The sequence below is a fragment of the Mauremys reevesii genome, linkage group 2, assembly GCF_016161935.1.
Source record: "Mauremys reevesii isolate NIE-2019 linkage group 2, ASM1616193v1, whole genome shotgun sequence".
Classification (NCBI taxonomy): domain Eukaryota; kingdom Metazoa; phylum Chordata; order Testudines; family Geoemydidae; genus Mauremys; species Mauremys reevesii.
In genome coordinates this window covers 245,523,358-245,542,573 of record NC_052624.1, presented here as the reverse complement: position 1 = coordinate 245,542,573, position 19,216 = coordinate 245,523,358, and the positions used below count along the sequence as shown (strand labels likewise).

The 19,216-nt window shown below is 43.8% G+C and overlaps 1 protein-coding gene across 9 annotated transcripts in view; it reads left to right on the top strand.

The window, feature by feature from the left end:
* The window catches only part of RAD54B (RAD54 homolog B), a 121,438-nt gene extending 113,961 nt beyond the window's left edge, over positions 1-7,477 (top strand). For 7 of the 9 annotated variants that reach the window (XM_039522088.1, XM_039522082.1, XM_039522080.1 and 4 more), the window contains 4 exons: positions 1,319-1,580; positions 3,083-3,149; positions 3,404-3,604; positions 7,150-7,477. In XM_039522088.1, coding sequence (XP_039378022.1) covers positions 1,319-1,580; positions 3,083-3,149; positions 3,404-3,604; positions 7,150-7,370 — 751 coding nt within the window. In that variant the 3' untranslated portion in view covers positions 7,371-7,477. Of the gene's footprint in view, positions 1-1,318; positions 1,581-3,082; positions 3,150-3,403; positions 3,605-3,746; positions 3,881-6,762; positions 6,928-7,142 lie in introns of all 9 variants that reach the window. The other 2 variants (XR_005593508.1, XM_039522081.1) reach the window with 2 other exon arrangements.
* The last annotated feature ends 11,739 nt before the right edge of the window (positions 7,478-19,216 follow it).

Sequence of the window (19,216 nt, the reverse complement as noted above, 5' to 3'; positions counted from 1 at the left end):
TAATTTACAGCAGAGGTTTTCAAACTGTGGGGCACAGTTTGTGCCCTAGGGGGGCACAAAGGAACATTCAGTGGGGCAAGCAATGACACCAGGCAGCTTGGGCATCAGCCCCATGAAGTGGGACTTGGGGAGGAAGCGCCACCTCCACTCACAGTTTTCAAATTTTTGGAGCTGAGCCCCCACTTTGTTATAATTTTTGGTTGTGTGCCCCCCCCCGCCCCAACCTTGACAGGCTGGGTGGCCCGCTGAGGTGAGTCAGGGGATGGAGGTGGCTTTCCCTCCCTGAGCCCCACCATGCGCGGCTGGCTCAAGCCATCTGGCCTCGCCGCCTGCCCCCCTGAATGTTCTTCTATGCCACCCTAGTGGGGCATGCTCCACAGTTTGAAAACCTTTAAAAGCTGTTGCCTAAATGGAAGGCAGAAATCTGGGGGCATGTATAATATGTAATCTGCCCCCGCATGCCCTCCCCCCCATGTTGCCTCTGTCTATCTCAGACAGGGGTACATGGTAGACTACATTATTTGGAAAGAGGTACGCAGCCTAAAAAGTTTGAAACCCATGATTTGCAGCTTGTGCTGAGGCATTACTTTGTGACAAGTCTTGTTCAGTTAGATCTCTTCCCCACCCTTCCTCATTCAGTACAGTCTTCCCCAGAGATTAAAGGGGAAGTCTGCACATCTCTGAAACAAAGTGATTATGGAGTGATAAGTGTATCTGATAAAACATTGATGTAGTAGATGTAAGTGGGGTATCAATAGCTCAAAAGACCAGGAGACCAAGTTTACCAAAAATATCTGTAATATTTACAAAGTCGTTTGCCCTCCTTTTTCCATCATCCCATTTTATCCAAATCCCAGCTTGGGGAAGAGGAATTTTCTTCAGATAAATGACCCCCATTTAGCCCATCTGTAATTCCACTCCTACTCAGAAATCTCTGAAATTGCATGGTGATGCCACAGCAGCTTTTTCTTTAAGTGGAGCCACTTACAGGTGCATATAGTTCCTCTTAGTTTGTGTAAGTAGAAATTTTATAATCCTATCTCTGTGCTTGGTCCTGTTTGCACATTAAGCAAAATCCTGTTGAAAAAATAACATTAATAATTTATTTGAATGCTTCACAGTATGTATGATGTGTCTTTATTTGCAATGCCAAATACTTCATTTTTAAAGAGAGGTGAGTAAAATCAGGCTGATGTGCAGTTTTTGTCTGAGTTGTCATTTGATTTCTTCAGTTGTCTACAATAAATAAATATAATGCTTTATTAGATTTAACTACTTATGCACAACATAACAAGTTCTTTGTTTCTCTGATTGACAGAATTGTGTTGGTATCTAATTATACACAGACATTGAATATTTTGCAAGAGATGTGCAAACATTATGGATACTCTTATACAAGACTTGATGGACACACTCCTATCTCCCAGAGGCAACAGATTGTGGACAGTTTTAATAATAAATTCTGTTCAGCGTTTATCTTTTTGCTGAGTTCGAAGGCTGGCGGTGTAGGTCTGAACCTTGTTGGAGCATCTCATTTAATTCTCTATGATATTGACTGGAATCCAGCCACAGATATTCAGGTTTGATAGAGTTGTGTGTATCAGGGATGGGATGTGGACCAAATGGGGTTTTAATTGATGAGGAGATAGCTTCTAAAATGTCAGACCTTAAACCTCTGGTCCATATTGAATATTGCTCAGCCTGCATTTAGACAAATGTAATTATGTGGGGAAAGGAGGAAAAATGTGTCTGGCAGATTGTTTAAATTAGCTTTGTCTCCACATCAGAAACACATCTGAAGGATTCCCATGCAACTTTGTTATCCATATCGATCAGCTGTTGGATCTCTTTTTGTATTGTGACATTCAGCCAGGAGATGCTTGTCTCTAGTTTGAATATTCAGGGTAAAATTAAATTAGAACAGCTGATTGGGACAAACAAGGAGCCTAAAGTTTAGGGGAATAAATCTCTGGTCTCCCTGGAGGGGTTTCTCATATGGCCCAGTCTTCTGTTGACTTTGATTTTCTAGTAGAATGGCCATCATCTCTCTCTTATGTTTCCAAACGAAAATTAAATTAAAACTGCTGATCATTGTGTGTGGTGTGTGCTGTTGAAGAAGGAGCTCAGCTACATCTGAGTTAAGGGGAGAGGTCCCGAGTAGCATGAAGAAAGGGACAAAATCAAATGGCAGCAGATGTTACAAGAAAAAAATAAAGTTACTGCTATTCTTGTAATGATTGTGGTAGCTCTGTAGGTATTATTTTATCTGGCATAAGAGTGCTTGGATAAAACTTTTTTTTAACGAATTTTAAATGTCTTTTAAAAAAAAATTCTTACAATTTCAATACATTGCCTCAGATTGTACAGTAATGCTACTTGCCTATCACCTGAGTGGATCTCAGAGGCTTTGCTCTTGTTCCTGATCTTCATCAGCACCATCATGTGGTCACTTCTCATATTGCTTGAAACACAGTCTAGTAAAATCACCCACAAATATTACAGCTTGCTAAATATTGAAACCTTGTGCTGAATATGTACTTGTAACCCTTAAATTGTTGCCAAAAAAATCACTTAAATGGACACTGTCAAGTAATTTTTTAAGATGTAAAGGTTTTGTGCAAAAGCTGATTTTTCCAAACCCAACTGAAATGGACATGTTTTCCCTGTTTTTATAAATATTGAAAAAAAAGGTATGGGGGGGGGAAGGAACTTAAATATTCCTGTGCAGTGTTAGAAACCTAAATCCAACACAGTCATTCTAATACCTGAAAACCACAAGTGAAACTAGGGCTAGCAGAAATGAAATGGACTAATCTAATTTCATGTGGTAATCTAAGCAAGGTGAGAGACAGGGAATAAATGGCAGAGAGCAAATTAGATTTTAAAAATATTTCAGATTAATAACCTAAGATTTAATAGTAATACAGATAGACAATCTTTTGGAAATTTTTATTTTGACAGTGTCCCTTTAAGAAGCTAGCAAGTGCTAAGAACTTGATTAGAAAAGAATAAACATTTTAGCTAATGTTCTTTGTGTAATGAGATTTCAAATAACATCTTTACCTTTTTTTATCTTCTTTAGGCAATGGCCAGGGTATGGAGAGATGGTCAGAAACACACTGTGCATATTTACAGACTGCTAACTACAGGTCAGAAATATTATAAATGTAAATGCTTCTCTAACATAGGCTGGAGGGAGGCAAATCTTGGCAAGTATAAGAAGAGGGTGGGGCACTTTTGGAAATCACATAAACATATGTCTTTGCTTTGCTCTGATTATTCTTTTAGTAACTGATGGTAATACTCTAGCATTTCAAATTATGCAATTATCAAGCAACTGAAATCTACCTTTAGAAATACTGGTTTAAAATTAATCTTATGTATCTGATGTTTTTCAATGCAGGCTCAATAGAAGAAAAGATCTATCAGAGACAGATCAGCAAGCAGGGCCTTTCTGGGGCAGTCGTAGACCTTTCCAAGACATCTGAACACATCCGTTTTTCCATTGAGGAACTTAAAAATCTCTTTATACTACATGAAGATTCCAGCTGTGTTACCCATGACCTGCTTGAGTGCAACTGTATGGGAAAGAAAGACCATCAAAGTGAGCTTTCTGTTCTTTATCTCTTTGGCACTTGCAGGGTTGGTACATCCATTTCCAGGGACACCCAATACAAGAGGATTAAACTAATGAAATTCTTTATTGGATCTTCATGATATTGCCTTATGCCTGATTTTTTTTTCAGATCCACAGGACCCTTTCATCAGCTGATGATGAGAAAAGATTCATTCCTTGAACTAATGACCTCTACTTTTAACAGCCTCTTAAATCCTTAAACCAATCAAGGCAAATTGGACTAGTGACAATGGTTATAATCAGGCAAGATTATTTATGAAACTCAGAGAAAGAAAGTATCAAAAGCAAGAATGATTAGATGATACAAACAAGGAACTAGATTATCAATTGGTGTAAATCACTGTAGCACTATTGATTTGACTGGGACTGTACCAGCTTACATCAGTTGAGGATCTGGCCAAAGGTGTAATAGTGCCCAAAATACAGTCAACCATTTGTGGCAAGGTTATTATCTAAAATTGGAAGAGAGTGATTAGAACAGTCAGCAGAAGGGTGCAAAAACAGACCCCTAGCTTCTGCCTGCCCTATGCCAAAGATAATAGTAGTTCCACCTCCACTAGTGTTCCTAATACCTCCCTTTCCTCTCTTTCTGTGTAGTGTGGTGTTTAATTTTTTTTTTTTGCATATAGTTGATTTAAATTAGGGATAGGATTTTTTGTTTTCATATGTTTTTTTAAATGTCTTAATCTTGTTTTCATTAGGATAGCTCTCCATCAGGTCTAACCTTTATGACAGACCTAGCATCTAAGAAACAGAGCATCGATTGCCCCAATGAGTTCCCTTCTTCTGATGGGCATGAGACGCTCATCTATAATAGTGCTACTAGTGTGACAATGGTGCAAATGCTGATCTCTTCTAAATAAACACACTCTGCTGTCATAGTAATGACACCCAAAGAAATATCTACAACATTTTAAAATTGCATTTTAACAGTACTAAGTAAAAATGCAGTTGGTGAGACTTATTCTTCTAAAATCCTCCTAAGCCTGCCATCTAAGTGCATGTCTTCTTACCAGCAGATGCAAACAGGAAATTAAGCAATAAAAAAAGGGGTTGACCCTGATTGGTTGTTTACATGTTTCCAGCAGATAGACTAGAGTTTTGCTCATTTTGCTTCTCCCCTTCTCACCTAAAGTCTGGCAAGGTTTGTATAGTTAAGGTAGGGTGCTTTTATAGTGAGGAGTTTTTTGTTTTTCACTTTACTTTTGGTTAAAGCACTCTGACAAGCAATCCACTGATTTCATTGTCTTTGTGTTATTTTCATGGCTGAAAAGCTGGGGCTTCAGTTCCTGGGGGGAAATGGAGCTCACGTGAGCTGGTAAAATATACCTAGTGGATCCAGCTCTGTTTTCTATGGGCACTCGCGCAGGGCCTGTTTTTTACCTAGTGTCCTGATAGTGACTTGATCAAGAGCTACAGTTACAGGAGTATTATAGACCTTCCCAGAGGGAAAAAATTTGCACACACACCCTGATTTTGTCCAAGAAGTTATGGAGATGTCAGAGAGTGCAAGTTGTTTGCATTATGCTTCTCATATAGAGTTCTGCCAGTTTTTTCCCATCCCAAAGGTAAGCATATAAGCAGCCACACACTTAGATAGAATAAGATGCAAGAGCCAAAAAATACCGTTACAGACATACTAAAGGTGGATGCTGGGCTGAGGTTACTGGGATGGGTGGGTGTAGGGGTTCATGAGCCATGGGGTGTGTCAGGCTGGTGGGAACGGGTGCCTAGGAGAGGAAGAGGAGGGGCAGGCTGGTGTGTGTGTGTCGGGGGGGGGGATGCCTGGAAGAGGAAGGGCAGGATCGTGGGGGGTGCCTGGAGGGGAAGAGGAGGGGCAGGCTGGTGGTTGGAGGATAGGATTGCCAGGTGTCCAATTTTTTACCAGAACGCCTAGTCGAAAAGGAACTTTGGCAGCTCTGGTCAGCACTGCCGACCAGGCCATTAAAAGTCCAGTTAACGGTGCAGGGGGGCTAAGGCAGGCTCCTAGAAGCAGCGGTATATCCCCCCTCTGGCTCCTACACATAGGGGCAGCCAGGGGGCTCTGCACGATGCCCCCGTCCCAAGCACTGGCTCTGCAGCTTCCATTGGCTGGGAACTGCGGCAAATGGGAGCTGGGGGGCAGCACCTGTGGACGGGGCAGTGTTTAGAGCCGCATCTCTGCATAGGAGCTGGTGGGGGGACATGCCGCTGCTTCCAGGAGCTGCTTGAGGTAAGCACCACCTGGAGCTTGCACCCTCTGGCCCCCTCTCCCTCCCTGACCACCTGCCCTCACCCTGATCCCCCTCCCGCCCTTCTGCACTCCAAGCCCCTCAGCCCCACCCCAGAGCCCACACCCCCAGCCGGAGGCCCCCCCCCCTCCGCCCAGCCCAAGCCCTCAACCTTTATCCCCCGCCCCAGCCCTGATCCCCCTGCTTCCCTCAAAACCCCTCAGTCCCAGCCTGGAGCACTCTCCTGCATCCAAAACCCCTCATCCCCAGAGCCTGCACCCACAGCCAGAGCCCTCACCCCCCAACCTCCTGCCCAGCCCAAGCCCTCACCCCGCCCCAGCCCTGATCCCCCTCCCTCCCTCTGAACCCTTCAGTCCCAGCCCAGAGCACCTTCCTACACCCCAAACCCTTCAGCCCCACCTCAGAGCCTGCACCCACAGCCGGAGGGGCCCCCCACACACACACCAACCCCCTGCCCCAACCTGGTGAAAATGAATGAATGAGTGAGGGTCGGGAGAGCGAGCATTTGGTAAGGGGGATGTAGTGAGTGGGGGTGAGGCCTCCAAGAAGAGGAGCAAGGGTGGGGCCTCGGAGGATGGGCGGGGCAGGCTGGTTGGAGGAGGAGGGACAGGCTCGTTGTGGGGGTGCCTGGGAATTGAAGAGGACGGGAATGTTCCCTGCCCGCTACTTCCTCTACATCACAGAATTGTGGGAGATGCTGAACTGCAGAACGGAACATTTCTTAGCAGTAATTTTCTCCCTGCTAGCAGTATCTCCTACAAGTCTTCCTACCCTGTATGGCTTTTTTAGCCAAAGAACAACATTTAATTTCTGTATCTACAGTTTGTGGGCCAAGTAGCCCACTGTACATAGTTCACTGGTTGGCATTCAGGTTATTGTTACTCCTATTCTAAGATGTTTTCCACAGCTCTGGAATGACTTCTGGCCGGAAGCCAAAAAGCGGGGTAGTACCAGCACAGGCTGCAACACTGAACCACTTCCAGAACTGCAGAGAAGAGGGGAATAGCCCACGTGTCACAGAATTGCAGGAGATGCTGCTAGCAGAAAGGAAATGATCAGATAAGAAACTTTCCATTCCATCTACTTGTATGAGGACTTATACTCTAGGCTGGCAGAGGGGGATTTTTGAGAAACAAAATTAACAAGTAATTTACTCCTTTTTGTGTTTGGCTTTTATTGTTGTAGAAGTTTTCACTTGCTATTCTGGAAAATCGAATACTGATCCAGACTGAGAATTTTCTTGGTAGTTATCAATCTCTGTTTCACTTTATCACTTTTCAGATCCTTCTTCGGAAAAGCTCCCTGTGTATAGAGGTTGCCAGCTGGGACAACATCATGAGAAGGCCGATTCAAAGAAACCTCTTTCTATGTCACAGCTGATGCAATGGAAACATTTTTCAGGGCAGCACCAGACTCTTGCTGATCCCGTCCTTGAAAGAATAAAGAATAATATTTCTTTTATTTTCCAAAATGTAACCAATCCAGCTACTCCCACCCCATAAAACTAAATTATTTTTTCCATGTACGTGATGTGCCTTGTACTCGCTGGGTGCCAGTCTTCTAAGAAAAATAAAGTATGCAGTAGCCTTTATGTTGCTGCCAAAACTCAGTTTAGGCCTTGTTTTTACGAGGAGGTTTCTGTGTAAATGTACAGCTGTTGATGTTTTTTGTAAAGTTAGCGAAATACCATCGGATTAAAAGTACCTTATTAATAAATAGTTATAACTGAAAGAATTTTAAAAATTTAATTTGCTTTTCAACACATCTGCTGGTTTGGTATAATAATCAGTAGTGGTTAAACTATTTTATACAACCTCGCAGTTAGACCTAAAGTACCTGACAGTTTTCTTTCAATGATAATGATAAATTGTCATCTCTGGATTAGTAGTAGTATATCAGCTGGATGTTCGAAGGTACATTAGGCTACAGAATATATGTGATGTTTACAAGTCTCTGACTGGATTTGTCTCTGCACCTGTAAAGATAATGGATCTGATTCACCACTACATTACCCCAATATAGCTCGTGGTTTCAGTGGAGTTACCCCATCATAAAACTAGAATAGCCTACTGGTCAATCAGGCCCAGATTCTGAGACCACAACTTAATTGTGCTTGACCATCTTTTATGAGAAACAGCAGTGCACAGTGCATTTAGTTGAGGAAATTAACATTCTCTGGTCCCCAGCTATACTCAATGCAAGTGCATGTTATTTCTATCTAAATACATATGGCGAACATATTTTTCTGAATCTCAAAGCATTGCATACAATGTAATTGCATGTATAATATTAGGATAATAATTTTCTTTATGTGATCAGGCATAAGAATCTGAAATAGAAATTGTAGCTTTAAAAGTACCTTGTGTGGTATCTCAGCTATGCAATTCCTCTCTATGAGTAGAGTATTTTATTCACAAATGTGAAAAATGGAATCTTATGAACAAAAATTTGGCATTATTTCCAGGAATACTAGAAGTTTATAGAAAGTGAAATCATTTTTAATAAAATTAAAATTGTAATTTGGAATTCATTGGTATTTATTTATTTGTATTGTGGTAGTGCTCAGGGGCCATAATCATTGACCAGGGCCTCAGTGTGTTAGGTGCGGTATAAAGACAGAATAGTTGGTAACTGTGTTTGTGTTTGGTATCTGGAGTGTCCACTATAAAGCCCAACCTGCAGGAAATAACTGTAATTGATTTGTCCTCCTGTTTCAGTTGTTCACAACATTTAGGGCTCCCGTTGCCCTGGTTCCCACTGACTCCACCGTGAATCTGTGAGGGTTTTTTGATGCATCTGTCATGGTATCTAAGTGCAGAGAATTAATGACAAGAACCAAGAAAGCACTGAACTTTCTAAATGCAATGGTTTGGGGTAGTCTAAGTAGGGAGGGAAGTGAGAGATTGAGGGAGGCACTAAAATGTAAACACTTTAAAAAGACAAGTTGTGTTGGTGTGTGAGTCTGTGTCCCCCATTGAGGATCAGAATGAAATAACCTGGTGCAAATTATTTTTGGTCAAAATCTTTTATTCTTCTGCATGATCAGTTTATTTTAGCTAATATACACCCAGATTCTCAGTTATGGTCTAGGCCATTACTGGCTAGAATTCCAGCTCAGCTCTATGCCAGCTGAGAGTTTCTGTGATGTGGGTGGGAACTCTCATCTGGCATAAAGCAGGAGAGCTGGTTTCTGCACCTACCACTTTCTGTTCTGGTGTGTGAGCATGGGTGGGGGGGCTCTTCTCCTTTACACCAGTCCTCAGCTGGCCAAGATCCTCAAAGATATTTAGGCTGGAAGTTAGGAGCCTAAATAACTTTGAGGAGCTGTGCCTTAGACCCCATACTGCACTCCCATAGATTAAAACAGCCACTGTGCTGCTCTGTCACAGCAGGGCAAAGTGTGCCACAGAATCAGCAATACATGACAGGCTCTATGCCACACCTACTCTAGACAAACCGGGCTTGGATGCAGATGAGAATCTACCCCATTATTCCTGCTAAAGTACATATTGCTAAAGAGACTCAAATGCACCATGCTTTGGATTGGGGATTACCCAGATTTTAGGGGGAAATATGTTTGTTTTATTACAAAAATTGTTTGTTTCCATTAACCTCAGCTCCAAGTACCTGCTTTCCCTCATTCCAGCTTTACTCACCCTGGTTCACATCTTCTTTAATTCAGGTGATGGCAGTGTTCTCTCTCTCTCTCTCTCTCTCTCTCTCTCTCTCTCTCTCTCTCTCTCTCACACACACACACACACACACACACACACACACACACACACACACACACACACACACACACACACACACACACACACACACACACACACACACACACACACACTAACTATTCATTCATAAATTGACCAAGTAAAAATTTGCTATGCTTCTATTCGGTTAATACTGCTGCTGGTGGAGCAGACTAAAACACAGGAGGTTCTAAAATGCCAAATTCGAACAATCTTTGCCAGTTGACCCAGGTTATCATCAGGAATTTGCAAAGTGAGATTTCAGCCTTTGCAGGCCAAATGCATGTGGAAGGAGAGTAGTTCGTTCACGTGCTTTCTATGGAATGAAAATTTGATGTTAACTGTTTTTGTTTCTGTTCATATGCAGTTTAAATAAGTGATATGTGGTGGCATGACAATCTGGGAGGCTGTACAAAGTAACAAGGGGGGAAAAAACTGCTCTACCTTAAAAGAGGTTCTGTTACTGAGGGATAAACTTAATACAGGGATATTTTTAAAAATAGTTGTATGTTAGTATTGTCACCTTGGTATTGTCTGCAAACTTACGCATGTTTTCTTACCAGACAAGACTCTCCAAAGGCTGAAAGAGAACCTCTTTTGCTAGGGTGACCTGATGGTGTCAGCAGCAGCTCATGGTACTGTTTCTCATTGCAGTTAAGATTCAATGCACAAATGATTGCACATAAGCCGTTAGGATTTAACCAGGCTTCAAAAGCTTTCACATGGCAGCATCCATAATTCAGATTTCAGGGTAAATTTGTAAAGTAAGAGCTGCACAACAACAAAAGACTGAAATAGGGATCTAGGCGTTTGCCAAAGATCGTGGACAGAAGTTTTGGTGCTTTACACTAAACTTTAAACTGATCACTGACCCAAAGCACGGTGCACAGAATTATCCTCCAGGTAGAAATAAGGCTTGATCTCCAGTTTTCTGAAGTAAACTCAGAGAGATGCATATTGGGAAACTGGTTTGCTGAACAACCCAGCTGTAAATAAAATGCAATTTCTTTATAAACTTCATTGAAAGGAGGGCAATACCACATCCTTTATAATCCAAGGGAAAGGCCACATCTTGTAAATCACAGCTGCAACCAGCACCCCATTGCAAATGTTCTACGTAAGATGGGATTCAATGCAGCAGATATAAGCAGGTACCAAGGTCCCAGTCCTTGGGTCTAGCCAGGTTGCCCCATCCAAGGGGGAGGGGCAAAAGTGGCTGCAACTCACTGTTGACCTCCCTTAATCTCCAGGGTGGGTGAAAGCTAGTTCAGTCCTTGAAGTAATTTAGACCAGCCTCAGGGCTGCTCTAAAAAAATACAGGCTGGTCATGGTTCAAAGGGGTTATGCTGGTTGAGGCTTCCTATACTGCAGTGCTCTCCAGACATGTCCCTGTAATGGGCAGAAAGGGAGCTGCCTTTACTCTATACCCACTTGCAAATCCAGCCCCTTTGTGTTGCCAGAGCAGGAACCAGGGTCTGGTGCTAAGTCCTGAAAGTAAGAATTCGGTGGGAAATAATTCTCACTGAAGCATTGATACAACAGACAAAGCAGTGGGACCACGAATCTCTCTTGCAATAACAAGAATGATAATCTAAGGCCCAGTTAGGCCATAGTTCTACTAATCTCTCTTTTAGCTGTCTGGACCCTTGGGCTTCCCTAAGAGGATTCCCTGTTGTTTTTTTGCCCTGGAAGGTTCCCTGGAAGCTGTGGGAATGCCCTGCACAGCTGTAGTTCCTAATTCAGTAACAAGCAGATTTTCATAACTGATTTTATTCGTGGGTTATGTCTGCTTCTCTTTCCAATGCATCTCTGTCTCTGGTGAGGCCCAAAAGATATCCAACCATGGGTTTGCTGACTGACAAAGGTATTTGGATTTACACCAACTGTTTATCAATAGGTCACAATTATACCCTAATTTACTTCAGTTCTTCAGCCATGTTCAGGCACAGCAGTTCCTGCTGGCTGGCTGGGAGCAGGGGAAAGATGTGCTTCCTCCTCCCAAATGGCAATTGCATTGACCCAGTCATCTGGGAGCTCTCAGAGAGACAGGCACTGGGCTCTTCCCAGAGAAATCAGCTTGTTAGGGGTACTCTCAATCCACTTGTATCCCACACCAGCTGGCAGTGGCACGTGAGCTCTAAACCACTCACTGGTTTTCAATCTGTTGCTGGCAGGTTGAAGCCCAGCATTCAGCATGGTGGTACCGGTTCAATGTAGCCCTTGAGCAGCCTCTGCCCATGGGGCTTGTGTGCAGATTGGGTTGCAAGAGACAGTGAATCCCTTGGACATGCAGTCAGCAATTGCTGCCAACAGTTGTCCCCCTGAACATGGATTTAATGCTAGTGGGAACAGGTCAAAGTAAATTGTAACACAGTTTTCATGTCTTGTCTGTCATTTTGACCAAAATGCTCCCACTACTGTGTGCTGTAGAGGGGAGAAAATCCTTGGATCAAAGCCATAGTGGAGCCATGGGAGTGGGGAGGGGGAGAAGGAATTAAATGATTAGATGGGATATTCCTCCTCCCAGGCTAGTCATCTGCATCCCCCCTTCCCACTCGCTTCCCACAAAACTTCCTTAGTAACTGTCTGTTACAGCTCCATTTTGTTCTTGTTTTCCTCCTGTGGCCGCCCCTCCCTGGCTGTTAAGTTGTTTACCAGGGCCTCTGCCCTTCTCAAAGGGAGGGCCCCTTAAGTTGTTTAACCAGAGCCATTGCCCTTCTCAAAGGGATGGCCACTTATGCTAAGTGGGACCACTGCCCTGTTCAAAGGGTTAGTCCTGTTATCACCTTGTTAAAACCTGGGCTTGGTGTAGGGTGGCCACTGTCCAGAGCTGCAAGACCTATTGTTTTTTTAGGATCCTGGGCATGAGTCATACCTCTGGGCTCAGGGCTAGTCCAAACATGCCTCTGTGGCTGCCTGCAGTTTTTCTCTGCCTCCCTCCTTCCTGTAAGAGGGGGAGCCAATCAGAGTTACTGGCGGGAAGCTGCCAGGGTTTGCCTTTAAAAACAGACATTTTTTTAACAGACTTCAGAAAGGTTCTTGCATTGCTGCCTGGTCTGATCAACCAGGGGTTCTGGGGGTCCTTTCTCCGCTCTCGTTTTATTTTTGAGCGTACCCCCATTTTTGAAAACCCCCCCACGAAGAACGAATTGCTGCCTGAGAGATCTCCTGATTATCAAGACTGTACCGAGCCTTCTGATGTTCTTGCTGCTTCTGCCTCTGCTGCTGCCTTGTGGGATGGTAAGAATCCCTCTGTGAAACTTTCTATACTTTTATTTTATTATTTTAGCTGCTGGCTCTGTCTCCCCAGCACACAGACTCAAGCTAAACCTTGGTCTGTGTTTTAAAACCTCTCTCTTAAACTCTGTGGCACTCTGCCACTAAAAGTAAGTTGGTGCTGCTGCTAAGCTCTGCTCCTGTGGGCTTTGCCCTGGACTCACGGTTTTCAGCTGTATCCACTGCTGCAGCCACCTCCCTTGGCTTCCTTGGGGGCTGCCTTGGGAGCTGTATTCTGGGGCACATACCACTCTGCCCTCTGTAACTTCCCCATAGCATAAGGTGCACCATAGATTTTGTTTCTTTAGTTTAATAAGTCATAGTTTGTTAAGATTGTAAAGCTTGTAAGTCTCACCTGCCTTGCTATAGTTCGTTGTTTTGTTGCTCCATATAGCTGCTTGTTGCAGTTTGCTTAGAATTGTGATATTTGTTGTTTTGCCTAGTCATTGGTTAAGATAGATTTAAAAAGTCATTGCCTGATTGTATTCTGTACCTGTTTTGTTTCTTGACCCAGCCTTTGGGTACACTCTTGCTATCACAGCCTCACAAATTAAGTCTACACTGCATAATTTCACTTATCACCCATATTGTATTATTGCACTGTGATTCACATATTACTTCCACCTTTCTGATATACTTTGTATTTGCATTAATACTATTGTGTTACATTGTGTATAAGGCCACCTACCACTTAATACATTCTATCTAAGATTGTTGACCATTCTATATAGAAGCTACTATTTTATTTTGCATTTCCTTTTGGTATGTTTTACATTCCACATTGTATCTAAAGCTGTTCCTATATAAAGTTGAGTTACTTATTAACTGTACTGTATCCCATTGTGCTAAACCCCACTTACTGTACCCCACTGTTAGAACTCCCTACACTGTTCAATAAGAACCCCCGCCACCATCATTGTCTATTGTAAACACCCTATACACCCCATCCCATCATATTTCATTGTTAAATTCTTACCACTCCCTTTTTCCTTTTAATAAAGAAATTAATTTGCACCCCACCCATGTGGTAATTGCTCCAAGATCCCATATACCTGTAGGCATGGACAGTAACATGAGGCATTCAGAAAAAGGCAGGGCTAGGAGTGGGAAGAGATGTCTGAGAAGTCACACTGAGCTTCATGTTCCCCGTAGCCTGAAGGCAGGCAGCAGGAAACATTACAGTGTTAATGCTGCTGCCCACCTACACTCTGTAACTCTCCTCTGCAATCGTAGAGCACAGCCAGCGGGCAGGGCCGGCTTTACGCCAATTCCACTGATTCCCCGGAATCGGGCCTCGCGCCGAAGAGGGCCTCGCGCCTAAGGGGGCCCCACTCCAGGGGTCTTTGGCAGCATTTTGGCAGCAGGGGGTCCTTCGGTGCAGCGGAAGACCTGGAGCGGACCCCCCACCGCCAAAATGCTGCCGAAGCCCCGGACCGCTGCCAAGTATTCCAATCGGGCCCCGCAGGTCATAAAGCCAGCCCTGCCAGCGGGGGGCTGACAGTGGCAGGACATCTACTACTCCTGCCATGCTCTCACAGGCCTGGAACCATAGCACAGAACTTTGTATATGCTGATGATTTGAGCCTCACAACTCAGGCCCATTGCTTTAAAGGCCTTGAAGTGACCCTTACCTCTGACCTTTTGGAGAGCTTCCAAAAGTAGTGGCTGAGACCAAAACTGGGCAAATCGGTAGTCTCCACTTTCCACCTTGACAACAGAAGTGCATAAAACTCTTCAGTGTTGAGTTTTGGGGTGAAACTGTGTGTTATGACCTAAAGCAACATATGTTGGTGGTGTTCTTGACTGCACACTTACCTTTCATGACCACTTCAAGAAAGTAGCCTCCAAAGCAAAGACTCACATCAATATTATCCAAAAGTTAGCCGGAACAAACTGAGGATCAACTGCCCCAGTGCTAGGGCCATCAGCCTTTGCCCTGGTGTACTCAATTGCAGTGTACTGTGCATGAGTGTGGACAAGAAGCTGCAACACCCAACTTGTGGCTAGGCAGCTGAATCAGAGCATCTGAATTTTCATGGTAACTTTAAACTCAACACCTCAGTCGTGGCTTTCTGTGTTAGCAAACATTGAACCACCGGCTACCCATCAAGATATAGCCATAGCACGAGAACAGAAATACAGCAATGACTACCCAGAACTTCCCATCTGGCAGGTCATTGGCATCATTCCCCAACAACACCTGAATCACAAAAACCACTATGGCCCACGCATGGCCGCCTCCTGTCTCTGGATCTGGCCAGGGAATGGAAGTGTGTCTAGATCTCATCCACCATTTCAAACAAGCATATTGTCACTGACCCAACAAGCCACCCTCCTGGTTTCAACCTGCCATGCAAACTTTGGACCACACTGAAGGGCATCCTGACAACCCATGGAAGATGCACGAATGGAAAATCAAAGACTCTCCTTTGTGAAACTGTGGTGAGAACATCCAAACCATCGGACACGTAACACAGTATGGATGCAAAGATTAATTAAATGATGTCCACATCATCACAGAGGAGGCATCGAAATGGCTTATGAACCTACAACTATGTCTATAGCAGGGGTCGGCAACCTTTCAGAAGTGATGTGCCGAATCTTCATTTATTCACTCTAATTTAAGGTTTTGTGTGCCAGTAATACATTTTAATGTTTTTAGAAGGTCTCTTTCTATAAGTCTATAATATATAACTAAACTATTGTTGTATGTAAAGTAAATAAGGTTTTTAAAATGTTTAAGAAGCTTCATTTAAAATTAAATTAAAATGCAGAGCCCCCTGGACTGGTGGCCAGGACCTGGGCAGTGTGAGTGCCACTGAAAATCAGCTCGTGTGCCGCCTTCAGCACCCGTGCCATAGGTTGCCTACCCCTGGTCTATAGCATGCTCTGCAATTGCCATTTGTGAGGGAGGGGGGCAAAGGGGAGCACAGAGATTAGGGGGGTTGGGCTCTCTGCAGATCATTAGCTTTTTTGTGTCCTGCCCACTCTGCATCCCTACCAGCAAAGTGGGGTGGAAGGAGAATGGCTTCACTCCAGCCAGTGTTTACATTAATTTGCTCCTCCACCCCGACGCATGAGTTACATGGCAAGGAAACACATGGCCCTGTGTTCTCGTTGCTCTGATTTGGAGAATTTAATATGTGAATAATAGTTGTGCTGATAAGACGTGCTAATCTTTGAGCTCCCTTGGCTGGCAGTAGCATTTGCTATTTCGCATGTCTCACGTCTTTTACCTGATTGCCAAGCCCAGCGCATTGACCCTTATATGGACTCTAGAATCTTGCCACTTAACTGTACAAAACAGTGTTCTCTGTCGCTGGTCCAGGCCCACTGTGTGTGCAAGGCTCTGGCACCACCACATCTCAGTCGCACTTCCTGGGTGCTGAAAACAGTCTTGTCATGGGCTGCACCATTTCTGCCCTGGTTAAGCAGACCCATTGCTCACAGCCATAGCCAGCAAAGGTTCAGTTGGCTAGTGTAGCTGAGGCATTTATCAGCACTTATGTATATGTCTGTCATAGCTTTGTTTTGATTCTACAAACAAGCAAGAACATTCTCCTGCCCCACAACTTGCCTATCTGCCCCATACATCCACCCCCAGTCTCCCTGGAGCAAGGAAAATCAAGGGGGTTAAACAGCCATGAAAAGGAAAGGGAGGATGGGGAGAGTAGGATCAGTTGTGTCCCCCTCCCCCAGGCACTGGGAGAAGGCTTCGCCCTCCCTAGCTGGAGTCCCAGTGTGACCAACCTCTTCAGGTCAGTCTGACAAGCATTCCCCTGCAGCCAAGTGCAGGGAGAAGCCGCTGCTCATCAGACAGTCCAGGTGCAAGTTTTCCACTCTGCCTGCCCCCGCTTGTAAGTGGGAGGCGGAAGGAGTGGGGGGACTGGTGCCAGGAAATGGCTTAAGGGTGGAGGCAGAGGGAAGAGACTCTCCTAGTTGGGGGTGGGAGTGGGGTAATGTGCAGACAATGAAATCATGGCTGTCGGTTGCAGGGATTGAGTAAGGGCATCAACGGGTTTCCTGGCTTTTTCTAGTGCCTTGGTGGTGGTCTATGTACTTGCGTTGGTTTTTAACAACTGTTTTGGGGAGGGCAAATATATACTATATGTAGCCTTATAGCCTTCTTTAATATAGTCAGTGTCAAAAGTGTGTGAACATCACTATGGAAGAAAGGGTGAAACCCAGGCTGTGCTGGTCTTCGACTGTTTACCAGGAGTTAACACTGCACCAGCCTGATGACAGACAGTGTTTCACATGCTTTCCAGGAGCGTGTCAAAGCTGTATCCTTAGAGTCCTCCTTGTATTTGCCACATTGAAATGATATTTAGTCATTCATTTGTTACACTGAGTAGCCTTTTGGGGAGAACTAAACAGATGATAGCAAACCAAGTACTTTTGCAACAGATGTTTCTTCACACTGTTCCCAGTTGCACTCTCCCCATCTGTACACGGTGTCCTTCCAACCTTTGCTGTCGTCTCACCTGTTCTTGCTAAAATGTCTCTGCTGCATTAGAACAGTCGTAATGAAGCATTTAGGTAAAGAACGTTTCTTTCATACTCTTCTGAGCTCATGAAAATGAGATCCTGACTCCTGCATTCCTCAGTGATACAAAGTTACATTCACATGAGTCTTGCCTGAGAATGTTAGTCAGAGAAACAACCTCTGGTTGCTAAGCAATGTCACACACATTTTATTAATCAAAGTGATCGTGCCCTCTGTTTGCTGTCAGTGCCAATACTAAATGGGGAATTCCAAAGAGAAATCCCCACTGCTGAAATGGTGTCACCAGTTAGGCAGCCTTTGAAACTGGTGATGTCTCTCTCTCTCTCTCACACACACACACTCTCTCTCTCTCTCTCTCTCTCAAATTTCAACAAATATAAATTCTGGTAAGAAAAACAAATCTGAAATATGAGCTGCATAATAATTAACACGGATTTTCTCTATACAAACTGTATGTCTATATCTGCATCATTAGGTGCTTTAGAAAATCAGGTTCTAAGCATCTCAAAAACACCAAAGGTAGGTAATCTATTTGTTTTGTTTTCTATCAAAATGTAGTTTAGATTTCATTCAAAAGTACCAGTATGCCTGACAAGCCAATGTGGTGCTGTTGGGATGAAGCAATACATTGTACAAATCTGCAGGTGTGATAGGAGAGGGGCAAAGACAACACAACAAACACAGTTGCTGAATTTCAGGGAGGGTAATTGAGGACAGGAAACTGGGAAGTTTAGGAGGTAAGACTAGATTGTCAGTGACAGGGTTAATTGTCCACCCAAGGCTAGGGGCAAGAATGAGTCAGGGAGCCATAAAATATTGTTCAATTTTACAGATTGTGGCAATCTTCCCTGGGTGGTCAGTTTTCTCAAATTCCTACCCATTTATGTTGGACTGGAGAACACTAATCTAGAGATCTGCAAATCCATGGATATCTGCTATATATTGCAGATATCTGCATCCACAGACCATTTTTGCAGATCGCGGATGGATGCAGAGCCAAATTTTATATCTAAAGCCCTGCAAATCTGACTATATCCACTTTATATGTGCAGATATCCACAGATCATTTATGTGGATCACGGATCAGATGCAAATATAAATTTTGTATCCGCACAGGGCTCTATCCTAATCATCTCCTTTCTAAGTCCCAAACTCCTCAGTTCCCTTCTGCGACCTTTGAAAATGCAGGACTTTAGCCCAGGTCTGTCCCAGCAGCTTTATCAGTCACCCAATGGGCAGGGGCTAAACCACATACATCTTACAAGAAAAAGCTAAGTGAGCCTTCCACATACAGCTATATATTCCCAGAAGTTGTAGAATGAGGGTACAATGCAATGAACCCCTAAATAGGAGAAATCCAGCTCAGCCGATGAACAAATAGTCCCAAGTGCCCCTCCAAAATTGTTGGATGTGGTTAACCATTTTGGAAAATGCCTACAAAGAATATTTCAGTTAAAAAGAAAAAGGTAAGCTTAGGAAACTTGGGAAATCCAAGTTAAGGTTTCAATTACAACAAACACACACCAGCCACTGGAGAGGGTCAAATAAGGCCCCCCAACAAACTTAATGTCTTCATGTCACTAGGTCACCCAAATAACCTTAACTCTGACCCCATGTTGCTATCCTTAGCATACCCAGAAATGTAGAGACACACTTTTCTTATAAGAACACACAGATTAAATTACTTCATTTACCTCATCCCTGGAAGGCCCCAAATGACCTAACACCAAACTACCTGAGATACTGCTTCTTTCTCTGAGCCAGACTGACATTGTTAGCCTCAGTGGAGGTGCTCAAGCTAGAGGTACCACGA